The sequence below is a fragment of the Daucus carota genome, chromosome 5 (genome assembly GCF_001625215.2).
Source record: "Daucus carota subsp. sativus chromosome 5, DH1 v3.0, whole genome shotgun sequence".
Lineage (NCBI taxonomy): Eukaryota > Viridiplantae > Streptophyta > Magnoliopsida > Apiales > Apiaceae > Daucus > Daucus carota.
The window spans coordinates 44,621,714-44,646,475 of NC_030385.2; the positions used below are offsets into that span (position 1 = coordinate 44,621,714).

At 32.0% G+C, this 24,762-nt stretch overlaps 1 protein-coding gene across 1 annotated transcript; it reads left to right on the forward strand.

The window, feature by feature from the left end:
• Positions 1–20,912: 20,912 nt before the first annotated feature.
• On the forward strand, positions 20,913–24,705 carry LOC108222832 (protein CYPRO4). Its single transcript, XM_017396758.2, has 2 exons — positions 20,913–22,649; positions 24,188–24,705. The coding sequence occupies exons 1-2, from the start codon at positions 21,054–21,056 to the stop codon at positions 24,467–24,469; spliced, it is 1,878 nt and encodes a 625-aa protein (XP_017252247.1). The 5' UTR covers positions 20,913–21,053; the 3' UTR covers positions 24,470–24,705.
• The last annotated feature ends 57 nt before the right edge of the window (positions 24,706–24,762 follow it).

Below are 24,762 nucleotides of genomic sequence, written 5' to 3' on the forward strand. Positions count from 1 at the left end.
TCGTGTACACTATAATTTTCTAGATATCGATAGAACTCTCTCGAACTCTCTGGAATTTTCATTTATGTATGACCAGAACACTCCAGAAACTCATAGTTACTTATAGAACCCTCCAGAACTCCTAGGTTATAATTGTAAATGACTGGAATACTCTAAAAACACACCAATTGGATAAATATTACAACTTTACAACTTTATTCAAACATATTATCACCTATTTATAATTTTTTTATATACTTATACAATAATGATATATTTTCACAAAATTATATATTTTTATTTTTCTAAAACACACTAGCATTAGATTGGAACTTGAGACATCTTTATAAGTTATAATATTCATTTTTCAATATATATATATATATATATATATATATATATATATATATATGTTACTTATATTTATATTATTATATTTGTTTGGGTGATTTCTTCGGATAGGTATATTATTTATGATATTTTATTTTCTGATGTGATCTAGCTATACCACTTATAATAATATTTTTTTGACTAAATTAATTTAAAAATATATTTCATTAAATATTGAATATATTTTGTGTATTAAATCTGTTATATTATTTATCCTCATAATGGGGGAGAGTAAAAAATATTTGTTTATTATTTTCTCAAGTTATCTCAAGTTATGAATATACAAAATTTGTATTTCATCACAAAATTCTATTAGATCAATGAATAAAAATTGGAAAAAATTATTCACGTCAAACAATTGAACCACAAATTAATATATAATTAAAATTACTATCAGATTTAGCTAAATTGCATAAATTAATTCATAAATTTAATTTAATTTCTATCCTTTCGTCGGTAATATTCATTTATAAATTAATTTTAATTTTAATATTCATTAATAATGCATGTATGAAAATCAAGTTCATCCAAATTATTAATATGAAATCATGTTCCTTGCAATGTTTCACTGAAATTATTGAAGAAATATCAATCTGCCTGATGCAACTGAACATCTTATATCCGATGATGCTGCATTTTCAGTTAATAACAATGCAGTGATTTCTCTGACAACCAAGCCTAGTGATATTGATCTGGTTGCTGCTCAATGTTCAGATGCTGAAACTGCCAGGGGCGGATCTAGGAAGAGGCGCGGGGGGACACGTGCCCCCCCTAAATATTTTTTTTACATTTTTTCACCATTCTAAATTTTGCAAAACTATAAAAGTGCCCTCAAAAAATTTAAAAATATATAGGTGTTTTTCGAAAATTTGCTTCATGCCCCCCTAATATTTGTGTGCTAGATCCGCCCCTGGAAACTGCTGCATCGAATGAGGTGGATGCGCCACAAACAAAAGCAATTCAGGAAGGTGAGATGGAAGTTACAATAAACCAAGAAATATTACATGATAAATATTTAAATTATGCAAAATTAAGTAGACAAGATCTCACTTTTACAAGATGACAAATATATAGAAATGTAGAATTGTAGTTCTCGTAGCACATCGGCCTTGTCATTGTACTGGCAGTTCTTCCACATGATGCGCTGCTCTTGAGATGACCTTCTTGGTGATCATCTGAGATGGCTGAAGACGAGGATGATGATGGAATAATTTTTTGCTTTCCTGGATGCTGCAGCTGCTCATAACAACTGATGTGGATGAACACAATCCTCTTGTCTTTGTCCACAATGACTCGTCTGGACGCACACCGGTGGTTTGGTGGACAGTGACTCTGATTCGCAGTCATGGTACTTTCATTTATGGTGGTGGTGCCTATGGCGGAGGTGTTCCATTTTATGGAGGTGATGAGGAGGGAGCAGCCCATCTTCATTTGGTAGATGGCCTTGCTGGCTCTGGATCTTGAAAGTTCCTCGTACCTTTGTTCCTGGTAGCGATGAACTCTACTTTTCTCAGAGGCCACGAAGGGTATTTAGATGCATTTTCTTCTGTACTCTCAGTTACTCAATCATCTAATTTCAAGATGGATGAACTCTAGTGTTAGATTGATATACAACACGCTGACATATAAGAAAATAAATCAATTACGCGTGTGCACAAAATGATTTAAGATCAATTTCATACCTTGAGTCGTGAATGTTGTCTTCATTTTAGCTGATACAATCATAAGTATATAATTGATCTTCATTAAAAACCTCACCGCGACATAAGAACTAATGAAATAATATCATTCTGATCAAAAAAATTAGAAAATAGTTACAGGAGAGAATCAGTATGAAACTTATGAGTATGAAAGAGACTTTTAAGAAGATTGTTCTTGTTGAAAGACTTGGTTTATGGAGAAAGGTATTTATAGATATGAACTTAGGAGTGATATCAAATATGTATGAAACAACATGATTAATGGATAATGTCAAATACGTGTGAAACAGCTGGATAAATAGATGATATCAAATACATGTGAAACAGCGTGTAAATGTATGAGTGACATCAAATACGCGTGAAACAAATAGATGGATAAATGTATGAGTGACATCAAATACGCGTGAAAAGGATATTGGATAGATGTAACTGATTCACATGATACACCACATTCACTTGAATTCTCTAGATACTTACGGAATTCTCTACACACTTGTAAACCAATAGACAAATAGATAAATGTATGATCAGACATCACTGACATCAAATACGCGTGAAACAGCTTGATAAATGGATAAATGCAACTGATTCATGTGATACATCACACCCACTAGTATTCTCTAGATACTCACTGAATTTTCTACACAAATGTAGACCAAATGCACCAGAATTCTCCGCACACCTGTATACCAGACTCACAAGAAATGGTAGCTTCCAGTACACCTGACTTATCCTGACTCTTCATATGCTTATTAAAATTTTGATTTTGTCAAATACATCACCCAATACTCTAAACATCCTTAAAATATTTATTTTTTAATATGTATATTATTTACACTTATATAATATTATTTTATTAAGATGATTTCTTTTAACACACATGTCATTTATAATATTTTATTTTGTAATATAAGTTCGCTAGACTACTTAAAATGATAATTTATATAAAATATTTTGATTTTTATTTAATTAAAAAAAATATTTTTTACAAATATTAATTTTTTTATATTTTAAAAAAATTATCAACATTGATAATATAAAATTGATAATATTATTGATAACTAACTTGATAATATAAAATTGCTTATATTATTATCAACATTGTGGGAGAAGGCAAATATTATTTTTACTCGGCGCCGCCTCAAAAAATTTTGGGGCCTTAGAATAATTTAAAAATGAGGCCTAATATTTAAAAAATCTGATATTATATTAATAATATAAATATTTTTTTAATATTCAAATTTACAAGATAAAATTTTAAAGCAATTTCTTTTTCTTTGCAAGGAATAAATAAATAAATAAATAAAATATAAAATAACTAAATATGTCCAAAAAATACAAAATATAGTGGTTCTGGACTGGAATGCACACAGTTAACACAACAAGTGAATTAACACAACAAGTGAATTAAGCGTGATTTTTTAATTCATGACTGAAATTGAAAAATCTATTCACATCAACTAAATGAAACACAAATTGATATATAATAAAAATAATACTGAAATTAGATAAATTATTTAAGTACTTTTGTGGAGTATATCCTAATTAACATAGTTTTTCAAAATTTTAATAGTGACATATTTTCCTTATTTTTTCATTAGGAATATTCAAATTTATTAAATTTTTTTTTATAGAATTGTGTTATTTAAATTTATTTAAATATTTTTTTCATTCACTATTTGATCCTTTCTTTCAACTCATATTCCATTCCTCAAACCACAATTTATTACATTTTTTTAAATACTGGAATTCATATTCTAAATAACAAATATATTATACTAAAATTTTGATAGTCAAAGTCTGAATTTTTTTTAATATTTTTCTCTTACTATTTGATCCTTCTTTCAACTCATATATTCCATTCCTCAAGCCACAATTTATTCATTTTCTATAATTTTTAATTACCGGAATTCATCTTCTAAATAAAATATAATTATATTAAAATTTTGACAGTCAAAGAAATTCTGTTCTATATCTTTACTCATTTTGCAACCGTTCACAATTTCTTAAAGTCATAAATATTGATAATAATGTTGTGATATTAATTAGATATATATTTTCAAGTGTTTCAAAAATATTACATGATAAATATTTAAATTATGAAAAATTAAATACACAATATTTCACTTTTACAAGATTACAAATACATGGAAAAATAAAAGTGTAGTTCTCGTAGTACATCGGGCTCGTCATTTTAGTGGCAGTTCTTCAACATGATGCGCTCATCTTATTATGACCTTTTTGGTGATCATCTGATATGGCTGATGAAGATGAGGAGGAAGATGAGATAATTTTTATCTTCCTCGATGCTGCTGCTGCTCAGGGTATAATGCGGTAAACACACTCTTCTTGTCTTTGTAGAAGATGATTCTGATTTGTGCTAGCTGGACGCACCGGTGGGTCTGGAGGACAGTGACTCTGATTTGCTGTCATAGTAGTCTCCTCTATGGTGGTGGTGCCCATGGTGAAGGTGTTCATTTTTAGGGTAGTGATGAGGAGGAGCGGCTCATCTTCATTTGGTAGATGGCCTTGGTGGCTCTTGATCTCGAGAGTTCGTTGTACCTTTCCTGGTGGCCATGAACTCTACGTTTTTTCAGAGGCCACTAAAGGTGTTTAGATGCATTTTCTTCTGTACTCTCAATTACTCAATCATTTGATTTCAAGATGGATAGTGTTAGATTAATATACAACACACTGATATATTACAAGAAATAAATCAATCATGTGTGTGCACAAAATGAAGTTAAAATCAATTCCATACATTGAGTGGTGGATGTTGTCTTCATTTCAGCTGATACAGTCATAAGGATAGAATTAGTCTTCACCAAAAACTTCAATATGACATACAAACTAATGAATCAATATCATTCTGGTAAAAAGAATTATAAAGTAGTTACATGAGAGAATCAGTATGAAAGTTACGAGTATGAGAAAGTATTAAGAAGATGGTTCTTGTTGAAAGATTTGGTTCTTGGAGAAAGGTATTTATAGATATGAATTTGGGAGTGATATCATATACGTGTGAAACAGGAAGAAAGATACAACTGGAGTGACCTCAAATACGCGTGAAACAGCTCACGTGATACACCACAATCACTGGAATTCTCTAGACTCATAGGGGCCGTTTGGTTAGGGGTATTCAGGAAAGGGAAAGGTAATCAACCTGATTGATTTCTCTAGACTCTTAGCGGCGGTTTGGTTAGGGGTATTCGGGAAAGGAAAAGGTAATCAACCTGATTGATTCCCTTTGTACGTGTTTGTTTTGTAAAAATCATCATTCTCTTTCCCCGTGGGTTTACCAATATTGCTCATAACTCATTCCCCACCCCCAACTAGGTATTTGGATTCCCTTTTCTCATCTTTTTTCTATTTTGAGTTATAATTCATATTTTAAACAATTAGAATAAAAGATTATCATATAAAGTATTTTTAAGAATTAAAAATAATTTTTAATTTAGTTTTTTTAATTAAATATAATTGTGACATAATTCACATGTTAATTTATTTTAAAAAATTAATAGTATGGTTAAATAAATTATATTAATTTATTAGAATGTAAATAAATTATCTTGTTATAGATATAAATACATTTAACTCTTTTGAAATTATATAATATTAAAAAAATCGAATATAAAATTAATCACAAAAATTTTCATTCAGTTTCTACCACAAAACCAAACCAGTAAAACAATTCAGGATCATTCCTTTCTTTTCTCCGCGTTTCCCTTTCTGAATTTCATTCCGTTTCCTCGAAGCGAACCAAACGGCCCCTTAAAGAATTCTATGTGACCAAATAAACCAGACGGAAATTTTCCGCACAGCTCTATACCAAACTCACCCAGCACTCTTCATATACTTCTAGAATTTTGTACACTTGTACACTTGACCCATCCTGACTTTTCATATGCTTATTAAAATTTTGATTTTGTCAAACACATCATGAAATACACTAAACATCCTTAAAATATTTATTATAATATTAATTTCTTAATATGTATATCATTTACACTTATATAATATTATTTTATTAAAATGTTTCTTTTAACATGCATGTCATTTATGATATTTTATTTTGCAATATAAGCTCGCTAGACTACTTAAAATGATAGTTTACCTATAATATTTTTTATTTTTATTTAATTTATAAACTAATTTTCAAATATTAAAATTTTTATATTTTAAATCGCTTATATTATTATTAACATTGTGGGAAGAGCCAAATACTTTTTTGCTGCCGGTTAAAGAAGATTTGGGGCCGTAGACAAATCTTAAAAATGAGACCTAATTCTAAAAAAATAAATATTATATTAATAATATAATTTTTTTTTTAATATTCAAAATTTACAAGATAAAATTTTAAATCAATTTCTTTTTTTTGCAATCGGCGAAAAATATATATAGTCGAAATGGTGTTTAAATAAATACTTAAAGTGCTTACACCTTAGATGACCGGGAGATGAAAAAATTACGTTAATTTTATAGATTAATATTCAACTTTGATGTGTGCATGATACAAATAACTTGGAAAAAATTGAAAATTATAATTTAAATTAAAATTATTTTATTTTATTTTTGATGACTAAAACTTATGTTCACAAGCACCGGATTACGTTCCTAAACAGTGACCTGCTGCTGTTTTCACTAGGGCTGTTCACGAACCGAGCCGAGCCGAGTTTTGACCGAACCGAGCCGAGCTTTAATTTTTTTTTCTGACGAGTCGAGCCGAGCCGAGCTTTTTTATCGAACAAAAATTGTGTTCAAGCTCGGCTCGTTAACTAACGAGCCGAACACGAGCTTGTTCGCGAACAAATACAAGCCGAGCCGAGTCGAGTCGAGTCGAGCCGAGCCAGAAAAAAAATAAAGACAAACCGCTAGTTGACTCTTAAAATAGCTAACCAAATAATTTTAATTTTTTTGAAACTTTGTTTATATCACTAAAATGTATATATGTTAACATCCATACGGTTGGATCGGTAAGAAATATTTTTTAAAAAATTGAAACACTAATTTAGGATTAAACACTAGTTAGCGGTACTAGTTAACCTTCTACTTGACTATTAAAATAGCAAACCATATAAAATTATTATTTTCTGAAATTTTGGTTACATCACTAAAATATATATATATATAAATTATATGTTGAATTCTGAGTTCAATAACATATATAAATTATAAAAAAAACCCCAAAAATATTACATTTTTTCGAGTTTTAACGAGCCGAGCTCGAGCCAAGCTCGAGCCGAGCTCGAGCCGAACATACTAAAAGCTCGGCTCGAGCTCGTTTACTTAACGAACAATTTTTTGTGTTCGAGCTCGAGCTCGTTAACTTAACGAGCCGAGCCGAACGAGCTCTTAACGAGCCGAGCTCGAGCTTGTTCGCGAACAGCTCGGTTCGTTAAACAGCCCTAGTTTTCACTCTTTTCTAGTTTTCTTAGTTTATGAATAAATAAAATTTATATTTCATATTTTCTTTTGACCGTTTGCAATGCACTGAAGTCTAATAGATTAATAAAAAAAATTGATAATAATGTTGTGATATTAATTAGATATATATTTTCAAGTGTTTCAAAAATATTACATTATAAATATTTTAAATTATGGAAAACTAAATACACAATATTTCACTCTTACAAGATGACAAGTATATAGAAAAATGGAGAGAGCCTTCTGATCGAGCCTGCAGCACATGTAATCATCTCGCCGGGTGGGTAAACATGAAGTGTTCTTCAACATGATGCGCTCCTCTTATTATGACCTTTTTGGTGATCATCTGATATGGCTGATGAAGATGAGGAGGAATTAGATGAAATAATTTTTATCTTCCTCGATGCTGCTGCTTCTCAGGGTGGGTAAACACACTCCTCTTGTCTTTGTCCATAATGATTCTGCTGGACACACACACTGGTGGTTTGGATGACAGTGACTCTCATTTGCGGTCATCATAGTCTCCTTTATGATGGTGGTGCCCATGATGGAGGTGTTCATTTTTAGGGTGGTGATGAGGAGGAGCGGCTCATCTTCATTTGGTAGATGGCCTTGGTGGCTCTTGATCTCGAGAGTTCGTTGTACCTTTGTTTCTGGTAGCCATGAACTCAACGTTTCCTCAGAGGCCACGAAGGGTGTTTAGATGCATTTTCTTCTGTACTCTCAGTTACTCAATCATCTGATTTCAAGATGGATAGTGTTAGATTAATATACAACACGCTGATATATTATAAGAAATAAAATCAATTATGTTTGTGCACAAAATGATGTTAAAATCAATTCCATACATTGGGTGGTGGATGTTTAGTTACAGGAGAGAATCAGTATGAAAGTTATGAGTATGAGAAAGTATTAAGAAGATGGTTCTTGTTGAAAGATTTGGTTCGTGGAGAAAGGTATTTATAGATATGAATTTGGAAGTGATATCAAAGACATGTGAAAGAGGAAGATAGATAAGCTGGATAGATGTATGAGTGACCTCAAATACGCCTGAAACAGCTGGATAATTAGACAGATGTAATTGATATTGGACAGATGTAACTGATTCACTTGATACACCACACCCGCTGGAATTCTCTAGACACTTAGAGAATTCTCTACACACTTGTAGACCAAATAGATAAATGTAGGAGTGACATCACATACGCGTAAAACAGCTATAGATGTAACTGATTCACGTGATACACCACATTCACTGCGGAATTCTCCAGATACTCACATAATTCTCTACACACTTGTGACCAAATAAACCAGACGGAATTCTCTTGATGTTGATAGAATTCTCCGCACAGTTGTATACCAGACTCACCCAGAACTCTTCATATGCTTTAGAATTTTGTACACCTGACCCATCTTAATTCTTCATATGCTTATTAAAATTTTGATTTTGTCAAACGAATACACTAAACATCCTTAAAATATTTATTATGAAATTAATTTCTTAATATATATATATCATTTACACTTATATAATATTATTTTATTAAAGTATTTCTTTTAACATGCATGTCATTTATGATATTTTATTTTGCAATATAAGCTCGCTAGACTACTTAAAATTACTATTAGATTTAGCTAAATTGCATAAATTAATTTTTAAAATATAATATAATTTCTGTCCTTTCGTGGATAATATTCATTTATAAATTAATTTTAATTTTAATATTCATTAATAATGCATGTATGAAACTCCAATTTCATCCAAATTACTAATATGAAATCATATCCCTGCAATGTTTCATTGAAATTATTAAAGAAAATTCAATCTGCTTGATGAAACTGATGCAACTGAACATTTTATATCCGATGATGCTGCATTTTCAGTTATAAACAATCCAGTGATTTCTCTGACAACCAAGCCTAGTGATATTGATCTGGTTGCTGCTCAATGTTCAGATGCTGAAACTGCTGCATCGAATGAGGTGGATGCTTCACAGAAAACAGAAGAAGCTGGTCAGGTGGATGAGGTGGAAGCTGCGATGAAGAATGAAGGTGGTGTAGTGTCAGAAAATGTTAATGACACTGGGAAAAGTACTTTAGAAGCTGTTGTTGTGGAGAATAAAGAAACTGCTGCAGCGAATGACTATGAGGTGGATGCTCCAGAAACAAAAGCAATTCAGGAAGGTGAGATGGAAGTTACGATAAATCAAGAAATATTACCTGATAAATATTTAAATTATGCAAAATTAAGTACACAAGATCTCACTTTTACAAGATGACAAATATATAGAAATATAGAATTGTAGTTCTCGTAGCACATCGGCCTTGTCATTGTACTGGAAGTTCTTCCACATGATGCGCTGCTCTTGAGATGACCTTCTTGGTGATCATCTGAGATGGCTGAAGACGAGGATGATGATGGAATAATTTTTTGCTTTCCTGGATGCTGCAGCTGCTCATAACAACTGATGTGGATGAACACAATCCTCTTGTCTTTGTCCACAATGACTCCTCTGGACGCACACCGGTGGTTTGGTGGACAGTGACTCTGATTCGCAGTCATGGTACTTTCATTTATGGTGGTGGTGCCTATGGCGGAGGTGTTCCATTTTATGGAGGTGATGAGGAGGGAGCAGCCCATCTTCATTTGGTAGATGGCCTTGCTGGCTCTGGATCTTGAAAGTTCCTCTTACCTTTGTTCCTGGTAGCGATGAACTCTACTTTTCCTCAGAGGCCACGAAGGGTGTTTAGATGCATTTTCTTCTGTACTCTCAGTTACTCAATCATCTAATTTCAAGATGGACAGTGTTAGATTAATATACAACACTCTGATATATAAGAAAATAAATCAATTACGTGTGTGCACAAAATGATGTTAAGATCAATTCCATACCTTGAGTAGTGGATGTTGTCTTCATTTTAGCTGATACAGTCATAAGTATATAATTAATCTTCATAAAACCTCACCGCGACATAAGAACTAATGAAATAATATCATTCTGATAAAAAAAAAAACTAGAAAATAGTTACAGAAGAGAATTAGTATGAAACTTATGAGTATGAAAGAGACTTTTAAGAAAATGCTTCTTGTTGAAAGACTTGGTTTATGGAGAAAGGTATTTATAGATATGAAATTAGGAGTGATATCAAATACGTATGAAACAACATGATTAATGGATAATGTCAAATACGCGTGAAACAACTGGATAAATAGATGATATCAAATATGCGTGAAACAGCCGGATATTGGATAGATGTAACTGATTCACATGATACACCACATTAATCACCACATTCACTTGAATTCTCTAGTTATAGAATTCTCTACACACTTGTAGACAAATAGACAAATAGATAAATGTATGATCAGTGACATCAAATACGCGTGAAACAGCTTGATAAATGGATAAATGTAACTGATTCGTATTCTCTAGATACTCACCGAATTCTCTACACAATTGTAGACCAAATGCACCAGAATTCTGTTGATGCACAGAATTCTCCACACACCCAGACTCACAAGAACTCATAGCTTGGGTGCACCTGACTCATCCTAACTCTTCATATGCTTATTAAAACTTTGATTTTGTCAAAAACATCACCCAATACACTAAACATCCTTAAAATATTTATTTTTTTAATATGTATATCATTTACACTTATATAATATTATTTTATTAAGATGATTTCTTTTAACATATATGTCATTCATAATATTTTATTTTGTAATATAAGCTCGCTAGACTACTTAAAATGATAGTTTATCTAAAATATTTTGATTTTTTTATTTAATTAAAAATATAATTTTTACAATTTTTTTTTAATATTTTAAATCGCTTATATTATTATCAACATTGTGGGGGGAGGCAAATATTATTTTTACTCGGCGCCGGCTCAAAAAATTTTGGGGCCTTAGGCAAATCTAAAAATGAGGCCTAATATTAAAAAAATCCGATATTATATTAATAATATAAATATTTTTTTAATATTCAAATTTACAAGATAAAATTTTAAATTCTTTTTTTGCAAAGAATAAATAAATAAATAAATAAAATATAAAATAACTAAATATGTCCAAGAAAATAAAAAATGTAGTTGTTCTGGACTGGAATGCACAGTTAACACAACAAGTGAATTAAGCCTGATTTTTTAATTAATGACTGAATTTGAAAAATTTATTCACATCAACTAAATGAAACACAAATTAATATATAATAAAAATGAGGGTGAAAGCCTTATCTAACAACTTTTCAAGTAACCTTGCCCAGAATAACGATTTCTTGAAAATGTGCCTTAAATACCCAATCAAATGCGCAGGTCAGGAATGCGTATACGGTAAGCAAGCATCATAAGGATGCGTATGAGCTACACACCTAGGTTACCGATACTTTAGATGCGAAAGTGCACAGTACACGCATTCGACTCATGCGTGGATTGTATTGTATGTTATTACACACCACAGACATACGCATATGCGGGATGCGTATATGATGTATCCAGGAATTTAAACTTTTCACGTGTCATAGTCTTTAAGCTTCAAGGAGAAATATTGTTAGACTTGAAAGAGGCACATGTCTTTCACATGCAATTGATGGGAGAAGATGGATCAAAAGTCGTTGCTTTAAATAAGAAAGTAAGACATGAAAAGTCTTTAAAAGGAAGAATGAGAAATATAGAGAGAGGTTACTAGTAGCTGAATAGAATTTTGAAAAACAGGATATATTGTTTGAATAAGGATGTATATGAATTCTCATACACGCATCAGGACGATGCGCGCTTGAGTGGGTGAAAAGGACGGTAATCCCGTCAATTGATAATTTGGGCGCTTTAATTATTAATATATGAGATTTTGGGCATTTTCTCTAAAAAGATGATACTGAAATTAGTTAAATTATTTAAGTACTTTTGTGGATTATATTCTAATTAACCTAATTTTTTCAAAATTTTAATAGTGACATATTTTTCTTATTTTTTCAATAGGAATATTCAAATTATTTTTTAAATATTTTTTTATAGAATTGTGTTATTTAAATTTATTTAAATATTTTTGTCATTCACTATTTGATCCTTTTTTTCAACTCATATTCCATTCCTCAAGCCACAATTTAATACATTTTTGATAATTTTTAATTACCGGAATTCATATATTCTAAATAAAAAATAATTATATTAAAATTTTGATAGTCAAAGAAATTCTTTTCTATATCTTCTCTCATTTTGCAACCGTGCAAAATTTCTTAAAGTCATAAATATTGATAATAATGTTGTGATATTGATTAGATATACATTTTCAAGTGTTTCAAAAGTATTACACGATAAATATTCAAATTATGCAGAACTAAATACACAATATTTCTCTTTTACAAGATGACAAATATGTAGAAAAAAGAAGTGTGGTTCTCGTAGTACATCGGGTTTTAGTGACAGTTCTTCAACATGATGCGCTCCTCTTATTATGACCTTTTTGGTGATCATCTGATATGGCTGATGAAGATGAGGAGGAAGATGAGATAATTTTTATCCTCCTCGATGCTGCTCCTGCTCAGGGTAACTTATAATGCGGGTAAACACACTCCTCTTGTCTTTGTCCACAATGACTCCGCTGGATGCACACCGGTGGTTTGGAGGACAGTGACTCTGATTTGTTATCATAGTAGTCTCCTTTATGGTGGTGGTGCCCATGGTGGAGGTGTTCATTTTTAGGGTGGTGATGAGGAGGAGCGGCTCATCTTCATTTGGTAGATGGCCTTGGTGGCTCTGGATCTCGAGAGTTCGTTGTACCTTTGTTCCTGGTGGCCATGAACTCTACGTTTCCTCAGAGGTCACTAAGGGTGTTTAGATGCATTTTCTTCTGTACTCTCAGTTACTCAATCATCTGATTTCAAGATGGATAGTGTTAGATTAATATACAGCACGCTGATATATTAGGGAAAATTAATTCTAAAGTCCCTGAACTATAGGCACTTTTTTTTCCTAGGTCCCTGAACTATAAATGTTAATTCATAAGTAATTCAACTCTTGATTTTTTCTTACCTAGATCCTTCTGTTAGATCTGATTTGACGCCGTTAGTTTTTCCGGTGAACTTGGTCGGAAAAGCTCAAATCCGGTGAGCTCGAATTTTCCGACGAGGCTAATTTGAACACTAAAAATCACGAAAATTATATGAACATGCTCATAATCAAACGATCTATCAATCTACATCATTATAATTCGAAAAAAAGCTATTAAAATGAAAACTAATATTCAATTCAAAATTCGAAAATTACCAAACTAAATTTTGATGGTATAGATGGATAGAGGATTGAAAAACGAGCAATTTGATTACTCAAGCTTCAAATTTGGATACCAGAATCACCTTCAAAGTTATCTTTGATTCTCATGAACTTAAGAAGAACTAACGACGTCAAACCAAATCTAACGGAAGGACCCAGATAGGAAAAAATCAAGAGTTGAATTACTTATGAATTGACATTTATAGTTCAGGGACCTAGAAAAAAAAGTGTATATAGTTCAGGGACTTTAGAATTAATTTTCCCGATATATTATAAGAAATAAATCAATTATGTGTGTGCAAAAAATGATGAAAAATGATGTTAAAATCAATTCCATACATTGAGTGGTGGATGTTGTCTTCATTTCAGCTGATACAGTCATAAGGATAGAATTGGTCTTCATCAAAAACCTCACTATGACATTCTAACTAATGAAATAATATCATTCTGGTAAAAGAATTATAAAGTAGTTACATGAGAGAATCAGTATGAAAGTTATGAGTATGAGAAAGTATTAAGAAGATGGTTCTTGTTTAAAGATTTGGTTCATGGAGAAAGGTATTTATAGATATGAATTTGGGAGTGATATCAAAGACGTTGTGAAACAGGAAGATAGATACAGCTGGATAGATGTGTGAGTGACTATATATACAGCTGGATAGATGTGTGAGTGACCTCAAATACGCGTGAAACAGCTGGATAATTGAATGTAAAACAGCTCGATAATTGGATAGATGTGACTGATTCACATGATACACCACACTCGCTGTGGAATTCTCCAGATACTCACAGAATTCTCTCCACACTTGTGACCAAATAAACCAGACGGAATTCTCCGCACGGCTGCAGAACTCTTCATATGCTTCCAGGATTTTGTACACTTGACCCATCCTAACTCTCTTCATATGCTTATTAAAAATTTGATTTTATCAAACACATCATGAAATACACTAAACATCCTTAAAATATTTATTATTATATTAATTTCTTAATATATATCATTTACACTTATATAATATTATTTTATTAAATTGTTTCTTTTACCATGCATGTCACTTGTGATATTTTATTTTGTAATATAAGCTTGCTAGACTATTTAAAATGATAGTTTATCTATAATATTTTGGATTTTTATTTAATTTATAAAATAATTTTCAAATATTAAAATTTTTATATTTTAAATCGCTTATATTATTATCAACCTTGTGGGGAGAGCCAAATATTTTTTTTACTGCCGGTTAAAGAAATTATTGGGCCTTAGACAAATCTTAAAAATGAGGCCAAATTTTCAAATAATAATGAAATTAGTTAAATTATTTAATTACTTTTGTGGAATATTCCTAATTAACCTAGTTTTTTCAAAATTTTAGTAGTGACATATTTTTCTTATTTTTTCATTTGGAATATTCAAAGTTATTTAAATATTTTTTTTGTAGAGGTGGGTTATTCAAATTTATTTAAATATTTTTTTTAATTCACTATTTGATCCTTTCTTTCAACTCATATTCCATTTCTCGAGCTACAATTTATTACGTTTTCTATATATTTTAATTACTGGAATTCATATTCTATATTACTTTTCGTACTATTTGATCCTTCTTTCAACTCATATATTCCATTTCTCAAGCCACAATTTAAAAGATTTTTTTTATAATTTTTAATTACCGAAATTCATATATTCTAAGTAAAAAATAATTATATTAAAGTTTTGATAGTCAAAGAAATTCTTTTCTATATCTTCTCTCATTTTGCAACTTCTTAAAGTCATAAATATTGATAATAATGTTGTGATATTGATTAGATATATATTTTCAAATTAAGTGTTTCAAAAGTATTACATGATTAATATTCAAATTATGCAGAACCTAAATACACAATATTTCACTTTTACAAGATGACAAATATGTAGAAAAATAGAAGTGTGGTTCTCGTGGTACATGGGCTCGTCATTTTACTGGCAGTTCTTCCACATGATGCGCTGCTCTTATGATGACCTTTTTGGTGATCATCTGATATGGCTGATGAAGATGAGGAGGAGATGCTGCTCCTGCTCATGGTAAACACACTCCTCTTGTCTTTGTCCACAATGACTCCGCTGGACGCACACCGGTGGTTTGGAGGACAGTGACTCTGATTTGCTATCATAGTAGTCTCATTTATGGTGGTGGTGCCCTTGGTGGAGGTGTTCATTTTTAGGGTGGTGATGAGGAGGAGCGGCTCATCTTCATTTGGTAGATGGCCTTGGTGGCTCTGGATCTTGAGAGTTCGTTGTACCTTTGTTCCTGGTGGCCATGAACTCTATGTTTCCTCAGAGGCTACAAAGGGTGTTTAGATGCATTTTCTTCTGTACTTTTACTCAATCATCTGATATCAAGATGGATAGTGTTAGATTAATATACAACACGCTGATTTATTATAAAAAATAAATTTATTATGTGTGTGCACAAAATGGTGTTAAAATCAATTCCATACATTGAGTGGTGGATGTTGTTTTCATTTCAGCTAATACAGTCATATGTATAGAATTGGTCTTCATCAAAAATAATGTGTAGAAATATGTTTTTTTTACATCTCAAAATACGTGCACAAAGTCAAAGACTATTATTTTGGAATGGAGGGAGTACGAACTAAGGAATCAATATCATTCTGGTAAAAAGAATTATAAAGTAGTTACATGAGAGAATCAATATGAAAGTTATGAGTATGAGAAAGTATTAAGAAGATGGTTCTTGTTGAAAGATATGGAGAAAGGTATTTATAGATATGAATTTGGGAGTGATATCAAAGACGTGTGAAACAGGAAGTTAGATACAGCTGGATAGATGCATGAGTGACCTCAAATACGCGTGATAGATGTAACTGATTCATGTATGAGTGATCTCAAATACGCATGAAACAGTTGGATAATTGAATATATGTAACTGATTCACGTGATACACCACAGTCACTGGAATTCTCTAGACACTCAATGAATTCTCTACACACTTGTAGATCAAATAGATAAATGTAAGAGTGCCATGTAAAACGGCTCGATAAATGGATAGATGTAACTGATTCACGTGATACACCACACTCGCTGAGGAATTCTCTAGATACTCACAGAATTCTCTACACACTTGTGATCATATAAACCAGACGGAAATCTCTTAATGTTGATAGAATTCTCCGCACAGCTGTATACCAGATTCACCTAAAACTCTTCGTATGCTTCCAAAATTTTGTACACCTGGCCCATCCTAGCTCATCATATGCTTATTAAAATTTTGATTTTGTCAAACACATCGCTGAATACACTAAACATCCTTAAAATATTTATTATAATATTAATTTCTTAATATGTATATCATTTACACTTACTCCCTCCGTTTCAAAATACTTGTCCACTTTGAAAAAAAAAATTTATTTCAAAATATTTGTCCACTTCAACTTTTAATGTAAATTTATATTTCCAAAATCAACTTCCCTCCACATATCACTAATTTATATTTCCAAGATGAACCATACACCACATATTATGTTCAATTAATGACTTAATACACCTATTTTTTCTCACAATCCACTTTTCTTAAACTATGTGATTTTTTTAAAGTGGACATGTAATTTGAAACGGAAAGAGTATATAATATTATTTTATGTGCGAATATTCAAATTTATTTAAATATTTTTTTATAGAATTGTGTTATTTAAATTTATTTAAATATGTTTTTTTTCATTCACTATTTAATCCTTTCTTTCAACTCATATTCCATTCCTCAAGCCACAATTTATTACATTTTCTATATTTTTTAAAAAACTGGAATTCATATTCTAAATAACAAATATATTATACATATTAAAATTTTGATAGTCAAAGTCAGAATTTCTTTTATATATTTTTCTCTCACTATTTGATCCTTTTTTCAACTCATATATTCCATTCCTCAAGCCACAATTTAATATATTTTCTATAATTTTTAATTACCAGAATTCATATATTCTAAATAAAAAATAATTAGATTAAAATTTTGATAGTCAAAGAAATTCTTTTCTACATCTTCTCTTATTTTGCAACCGTGCACGATTTCTTAAAGTCATAAATATTGATAATAATGTTGTGATATTGATTAGATATATATTTTCAAGTGTTTCAAAAGTATTACATGATAAATATTCAAATTATGCAGAACTAAATTCACAATATTTCACTTTTACAAGATGACAAATATGTAGAAAAATAGAAGTGTGGTTCTCGTAGTACATCGGGCTCGTCATTTTACTGGAAGTTCTTCAACATGATGCGCTCCTCTTATTATGACTTTGTAGAAGATGATGATTCTGATTTGTGCTAGCTGGACGCACCGGTGGGTCTGGAGGACACTGACTCTGATTTGCTATCACAGTAGTCTCTTTATGGTGGTGGTGCCCATGGTGGAGGTGTTCATTTTTAGGGTGGTGATGAGGAGGAGCGGCTCATCTTCATTTGGTAGATGGTCTTGGTGGCTCTGGATCTCGAGAATTCGTTGTACCTTTGTTCCTGGTGGCCATGAACTCTACGTTTCGTCAGAGGCCACGAAGGGTGTTTAGATGCATTTTCTTCTGTACTCTCAGTTACTCAATCATCTGATTTCAAGATGGATAGTGTTAGATTAATATACAACACGTTGATATACTACAAGAAATAAATCAATTATGTGTGTGCACAAAATGATGTTAAAATTAATTCCATACTGAGTGGTGGATGTTGTCTTCATTTCAGCTAATACAGTCATAAGTATAGAATTGGTCTTCATCAAAAACTTCACTATGACATATAAACTAATATCATTCTGGTAAAAAGAATTATAAAGTAGTTGCAGGAGAGAATCAGTATGAAAGTTATGAGTATGAGAAAGTATTAAGAAGATGGTTCTTGTTGAAAGATTTAGTTCGTGCACTTCGTGGAGAAAGGTATTATAGATATGAATTTGGAAGTGATATCAAAGACCTGTGAAAGAGGAAGACAGATACAGCTGGATAGATGTATAAGTGACCTCAAATACACGTGAAACAGCTGTATAATTGGACAGATGTAACTGATTCACCTCAAATATGCGTGAAACAGCTGGATAATTCAAATATGCGTGAAACAGCTGGATAATTGGACAGATGTAACTGATTCACGTGATACACCACACCCACTAGAATTCTCTACACACTTGTACACCAAATAGATAAATGTAGGAGTGACATCACATACGCGTAAAAGAGTCCGATCCTCTGTCTCTTTTTTGTGTCCGATTCTATGTCCACTCTTTTCTATTGGTCAGTTCCTTACTTTGCACGTGAATTATAGTTTCTCTTTATTTTTTCTCTCATAGTTTTTCACCATTAAACTTTTTCAAATTTATATAACTTACATTTTTATTATTAAAATATAAAATATGTGTATAAAAAATATAAATTAGAAATTCATCCCAAAAATAATAACGAGGCCCCTGCATGCACACCAGTTTTATAATTAAAATTAGCCTTCTAAATAAAATCAGTCTAGTTTTATAATTAAAATTAGCCTTCTAAATAAAATCAGTGACTGATTTTATTTAGAAAAACAGCAATAAATGTAACTGATTCACGTGATACACCACTCACCACACTAGCTGTGGAATTTTCCAGATACTTACAGAATTCTCTACACACTTGTGACCAAATAAACCACACGAAATTCTCTTGATGTTGACAGAATTTTTAGCAGACTCACCCACAACTCTTCATATGCTTTCAGAATCTTGTAGACCTGACCCATCATAACTCTTCATATGTGTCAAACACATCACGGGATACACTAAACATCCTTAAAAAATTTATTAATATTAATTTCTTAATATGTATATCATTTACACTTATATAATATTATTTTATTAAAGTATTTCTTTTAACATGCATGTCATTTATGATATTTTATTTTGCAATATAAGCTTGCTAGACTACTTAAAATGATAGTTTATCTTTTATATTTTTGATTTTTATTTAATATATAAAATAATTATTGAATATTAAAATTTTATATTATCGACATTGTGGGAAGAGCCGAATATTTTTTTTGCTGACGGTTAAAATTTTTTTGGGGGCTTTAGACAAATCTTAAAAATGAGGCCTAATTTTTAAAAAATAAATATTATATTAATAATATAAATATTTTTTTTTAATATTCAAATTTACAAGATAAATTTTAAATCAATTTCTTTTTTCTTTTTTTTTGCAATCGGCGAAAACTATATAGTAGAAATAGTGTTTAAATAAATATTTAAAATGCTTAAACCTTAGATAATCGGGAGATGAAAAATTACATTAACTTTATAGATTAATATTCAACTATGATATGTAATATGATGTATGCATGATACAAATAACTTAGAACAAATTGAAATATTATAATTAAAATTTTAATAATCATATTTTATTTTTGATAATTAAAACTTATGTTCACAAGCACCGAATCACATTCCTAATTAAATGGCCTGTAGAGTGACCGGCCCTGTTTTCACTCTTTTCTAGTTTTCTTAGTTTATGAATAAATAAAATTTATATTTCATATTTTCTTTTAACTGTTTGCAATGCACTGAAGTCTAATAGATTAATGAAAAAAATTGAAATTTTTTATTTTCCAAGAATACCCGGCAAATAATTCCGAAGAAGTATAACGTGCAAGTTTTCTCATCAATCTCATTTATCTAAACCTATATTCCAGAAGTAAGAATTTAATTTAAAGAAAACTACGTAAAACTTTATTATTAATATTTATATTAAAAAAATTTATTAAAAAGATATTTTGGAAAAAAAAACCCCTTAATTTTGCAAAAGGAAACTTCCTGAACGGAGGCAATATTTAATTATTTCTATCACCTCTGTCTCAAAAATAGTGTCGCATTTATATTATTTCACATAATCTGTGATGAAAAAAATTCTACATATTATCTTTAAATTTTAATTTCTGAATAAAAATTTAACATCTGTATTTTTATTTAAAATAATTCAAAAATAATATATAAAAATATATTTTTTGAACATCTTAAATTATATGTAAAAAAATTAAATAATAAACATTATTTTGGAACGGATGAAATATTTCAGAATACCATGTATCAGGACCACTCAAAATTCCAAGCAAGGACTTAAGTCCATTACTATATCCAGCACACCACAACGGCAGAACCTAATTTTCTAGCCTCCAACATTCAAATTTTCAAACACCCACCAAATCCCGCTCCTCAACATTTCTCAAAATCTCATCTTTCTTGTTCCATTCACCAAGATTTTCCAAGATTCGAAATGGGTGGCACTCACAGTCGCGAGGATCTCGAACTTTCCGACTCCGAATCTGAATCCGAAACCGAGTCCCAATCATCCCCAGACTCACAGGCCTTTTCGGATCGAAAAGACCCGGAAACGCCGGCGTCTGTGGATGATATAGACGCAAAACTCAAGGCCCTGAAACTCAAGTATCAGTCTGGTGGTGCTAATTTGCAGAATGCACTTAAGCTTTATCTTCATGTGGGTGGGAATACGCCTAATTCGAAGTGGGTTGTTTCTGATAAGATAGCGTCTTATGTGTTTGATAAAAGTTCAAGAATTGATGAGGAGGGTGAGGAGGAGGAGGATGATGAGGAGTTAGAAGGGAAAGATTCTTGGTGGGTTTTGAGAGTCGGGTCGAAAATTCGAGTGAAGGTGAGTGCTGAGATGCAATTGAAGACTTTGGGTGATCAATTGAGGGTTGATTTGGTATCGAAAGGGGTTTGGGCAATGAAGTTTTTTAGGAAGGAGGATTATGAGTTGTTTTTGAGTAAGTATGAGGAGTGTTTGTTTGAGAATACGTATGGGGTTGAGTTTAATGATGGGAATAAGGTTAAGGTTTATGGGAAGGATTTTCTTGGGTGGGCTAATCCCGAGAAGGCGGATGATTCTGTGTGGGAGGATGCTGAGGAGAGTTTCGAGAAGAGTCCGAAGACTGTGACTCCTGTGAGGAGAGGTCATGATTTAAATGAGGAATTTGAGGATGTTGCGGATGGGGGGAGTATTCAAAGTCTGGCTTTAGGTGCTTTGGATAATAGTTTTTTGGTTGGGGATGTTGGGATTCAGGTTGTTAGGAATTATAATCACGGGATTTCGGGGAAAGGGGTTTGTGTCAATTATGAAAACGGGAGGGGTAGTGTGGCTCGTTCAACGCCTAGAAAGGCTATTTTGATGAAGGCTGAGACTAATATGCTGCTTATGAGTCCCGTGGCTGAAGGGAAGCCACATACTAGGGGGTTGCATCAGTTTGATATTGAAACGGGGAGGGTTGTCACTGAATGGAAATTTGAGAAAGATGGGACTGATATTACAATGAGGGATGTTACGAATGATAGTAAAGGAGCTCAGATAGATCAAGGGTCTACTTTCTTGGGGTTGGATGATAATAGGTTGTGTCGATGGGATATGCGTGATAGGCATGGCATGGTTCAGGATCTTACTGAGGCTAATACGCCAGTGTTGAATTGGGCACAAGGGCATCAGTTTTCTAGAGGCACTAACTTTCAGTGTTTTGCAACTACTGGGGATGGGTCTATTGTTGTGGGCTCTCTCGATGGGAAGATTAGGCTTTACTCAGGCAATTCTATGAGGCAGGCAAAAACTGCTTTTCCTGGGCTTGGTTTGCCAATCACTCATGTTGATGTTACCTATGATGGGAAGTGGATACTAGGAACAACTGATACGTATTTGATCCTTATTTGCACTATGTTCACTGACAAGGATGGGAGGTCAAAGACTGGATTTGCTGGGCGAATGGGAAACCGAATCTCTGCACCGAGATTGCTGAAGCTGACTCCTTTGGACTCCCATATGGCGGGACTGAACAATAAGTTCAGGGGTGCCCAATTCTCATGGGTATGCCATGCTTTTGAAATTTTATCTATTTTTAAATATACCCACTTCATGTTTGTTCTGTTTTAGGTTAAATATATATCCTTGACGTGTTATGTACATTTCCATGGTAATCAGTGTTTTGAATTATTTGGTTTCATGTGTGTGTCGAGTTATCTACTAGCTGTTTAATTTTCGATCATTATGGGTACAAATACATATTTAGAATTCATAGCTGTATATCTTTGTAAAAGTCTAGGGTTTATGGTCTATTATTTGTGCATTCCCTTCATATCTTGTAGTATTATTTCGCAAAAGAACATTTTCCAGCACTTGTCCATTAGTAGAAATCGTGGCACAAAATAAGTATTGAACATTAGAGCAAGTGGCTCTTACAATGTTGCTTCCCTGACCTTCTGAATGAGTGATGACTAAAGATAGATTGGATTAGTGTATTAGCCTAGCTTACAGTGCAGGTAATTTAATTATATTGTATTGATTCTGTTTTATGCATCTCTTAGGTGCTGCTCCCAAATCATACCTACAACCTGATATCTATCATCTGTACGCAGTATGCTTGTATGACTGCTCTATCTTGTTGGATGCAGCACCTATCAGAACTTAACTACGAACAACAATCGCTTTAATTATTCATTTTACAATTTTATTCATATACTCATGTAGTGATGGTGGGGTTAATTATTTCTGCTTGTTGGAGATTGGCAGTTAACTTGGAACCCTGTTGTTTCTAGTTTAATAGAGTGGATTACAGTTGATAATAAACTGATGGTAAAACGAAGCTGTAATGATTGGTATGTCAAATAGGGGTGGCAATATTGGACCCGACCCGACAACCCGACACGAATTCGACCCGCAAAATACGAATTCGGGTTGGGGGTTTTCGGGTTCGGGTCGAATTCGGGTTGACCCAAAATCAACCCAGAAAAATCGGGTCATTTTCGGGTTGAATTCGGGTTACCCGAAATTGACCCGAAATTACCCGAAAATTAATATATAATATAAATATTATATATATTTATATTATTTTTATTATTTTTATAAAATTTATTAGTTAAATTTAATATAAAATTATTTAATTTAATAAAAATTAATTTATTTGGATTAAAATAATATTTATTTATTATTTAAAAAATATTTTTATTAATAAATATTAATTTTCGGGTCGGGTTCGGGTTACCCGCGGGTAGTGCGGGTCGGGTTCGGGTTGGGTATTTTGACCCATTAAATTTTCGGGTCGGGTTCGGGTTGGGTAAATTTTTTGACCCGCGACTGTCAACCCGACCCGAACCCGACCCGAAACCCGAAATTGCCAGCCCTAATGTCAAATAATCAAATCATAATTGAAGTCCTGGCTATAGTTTTTCAAATTATCCGTCTCCCTGTTTTCTTTTAACTCGAAACTCTTCCTTCAACTTTTTTAATATGTCCATCAATTTTTTTTTTATCTTTTATGGTATCCTCGAGAAAGAAGAAATAGAAACTATCTTATTTCTTAAGACATTCCAGTTTAAAAAATATTTGTTCTTTCCAAAATTGTTCAGGTCACAGAGGATGGGAGGCAGGAGCGCCATCTGGTTGCAACAGTTGGCAAGTTCAGTGTGATATGGAACTTTCAGCAGGTAAAGGATGGTTCTCATGAGTGCTACAGAAACCAGGTGGGGTTGAAGAGTTGCTATTGCTACAAAATAGTTCTAAAACATGACTCCATTGTTGATAGTCGCTTCATGCATGAGAAATATGCTGTTAGCGATTCACCAGAGGCTCCACTTGTGGTGGCGACCCCATTGAAAGTTAGTTCCTTTAGCATATCTAACAGGCGATGATACAACATAACAGAAAGCTCTTTGTTAGTGTACGCCGTAGACTTGCATACTAGATTGTTTCTATATATTATTATTTGAACTTATGTAATAGCAGGCTGTACTTTCTGTATTATTAAGCTCTTATGACACTGTTGTCGTTGGTTCTAAGTTCCAATGAACCCAATTATTTATCTTTGTATTGAATCATGAATTGCAAAGTATTATGTCTTGTAATGTCTTATTCTTTTCTTTCTTTATGTCTCTCGGGTTAATCGGCTTTTTTTTTTTAACTGAGCTGCTGCACAATTGCATAT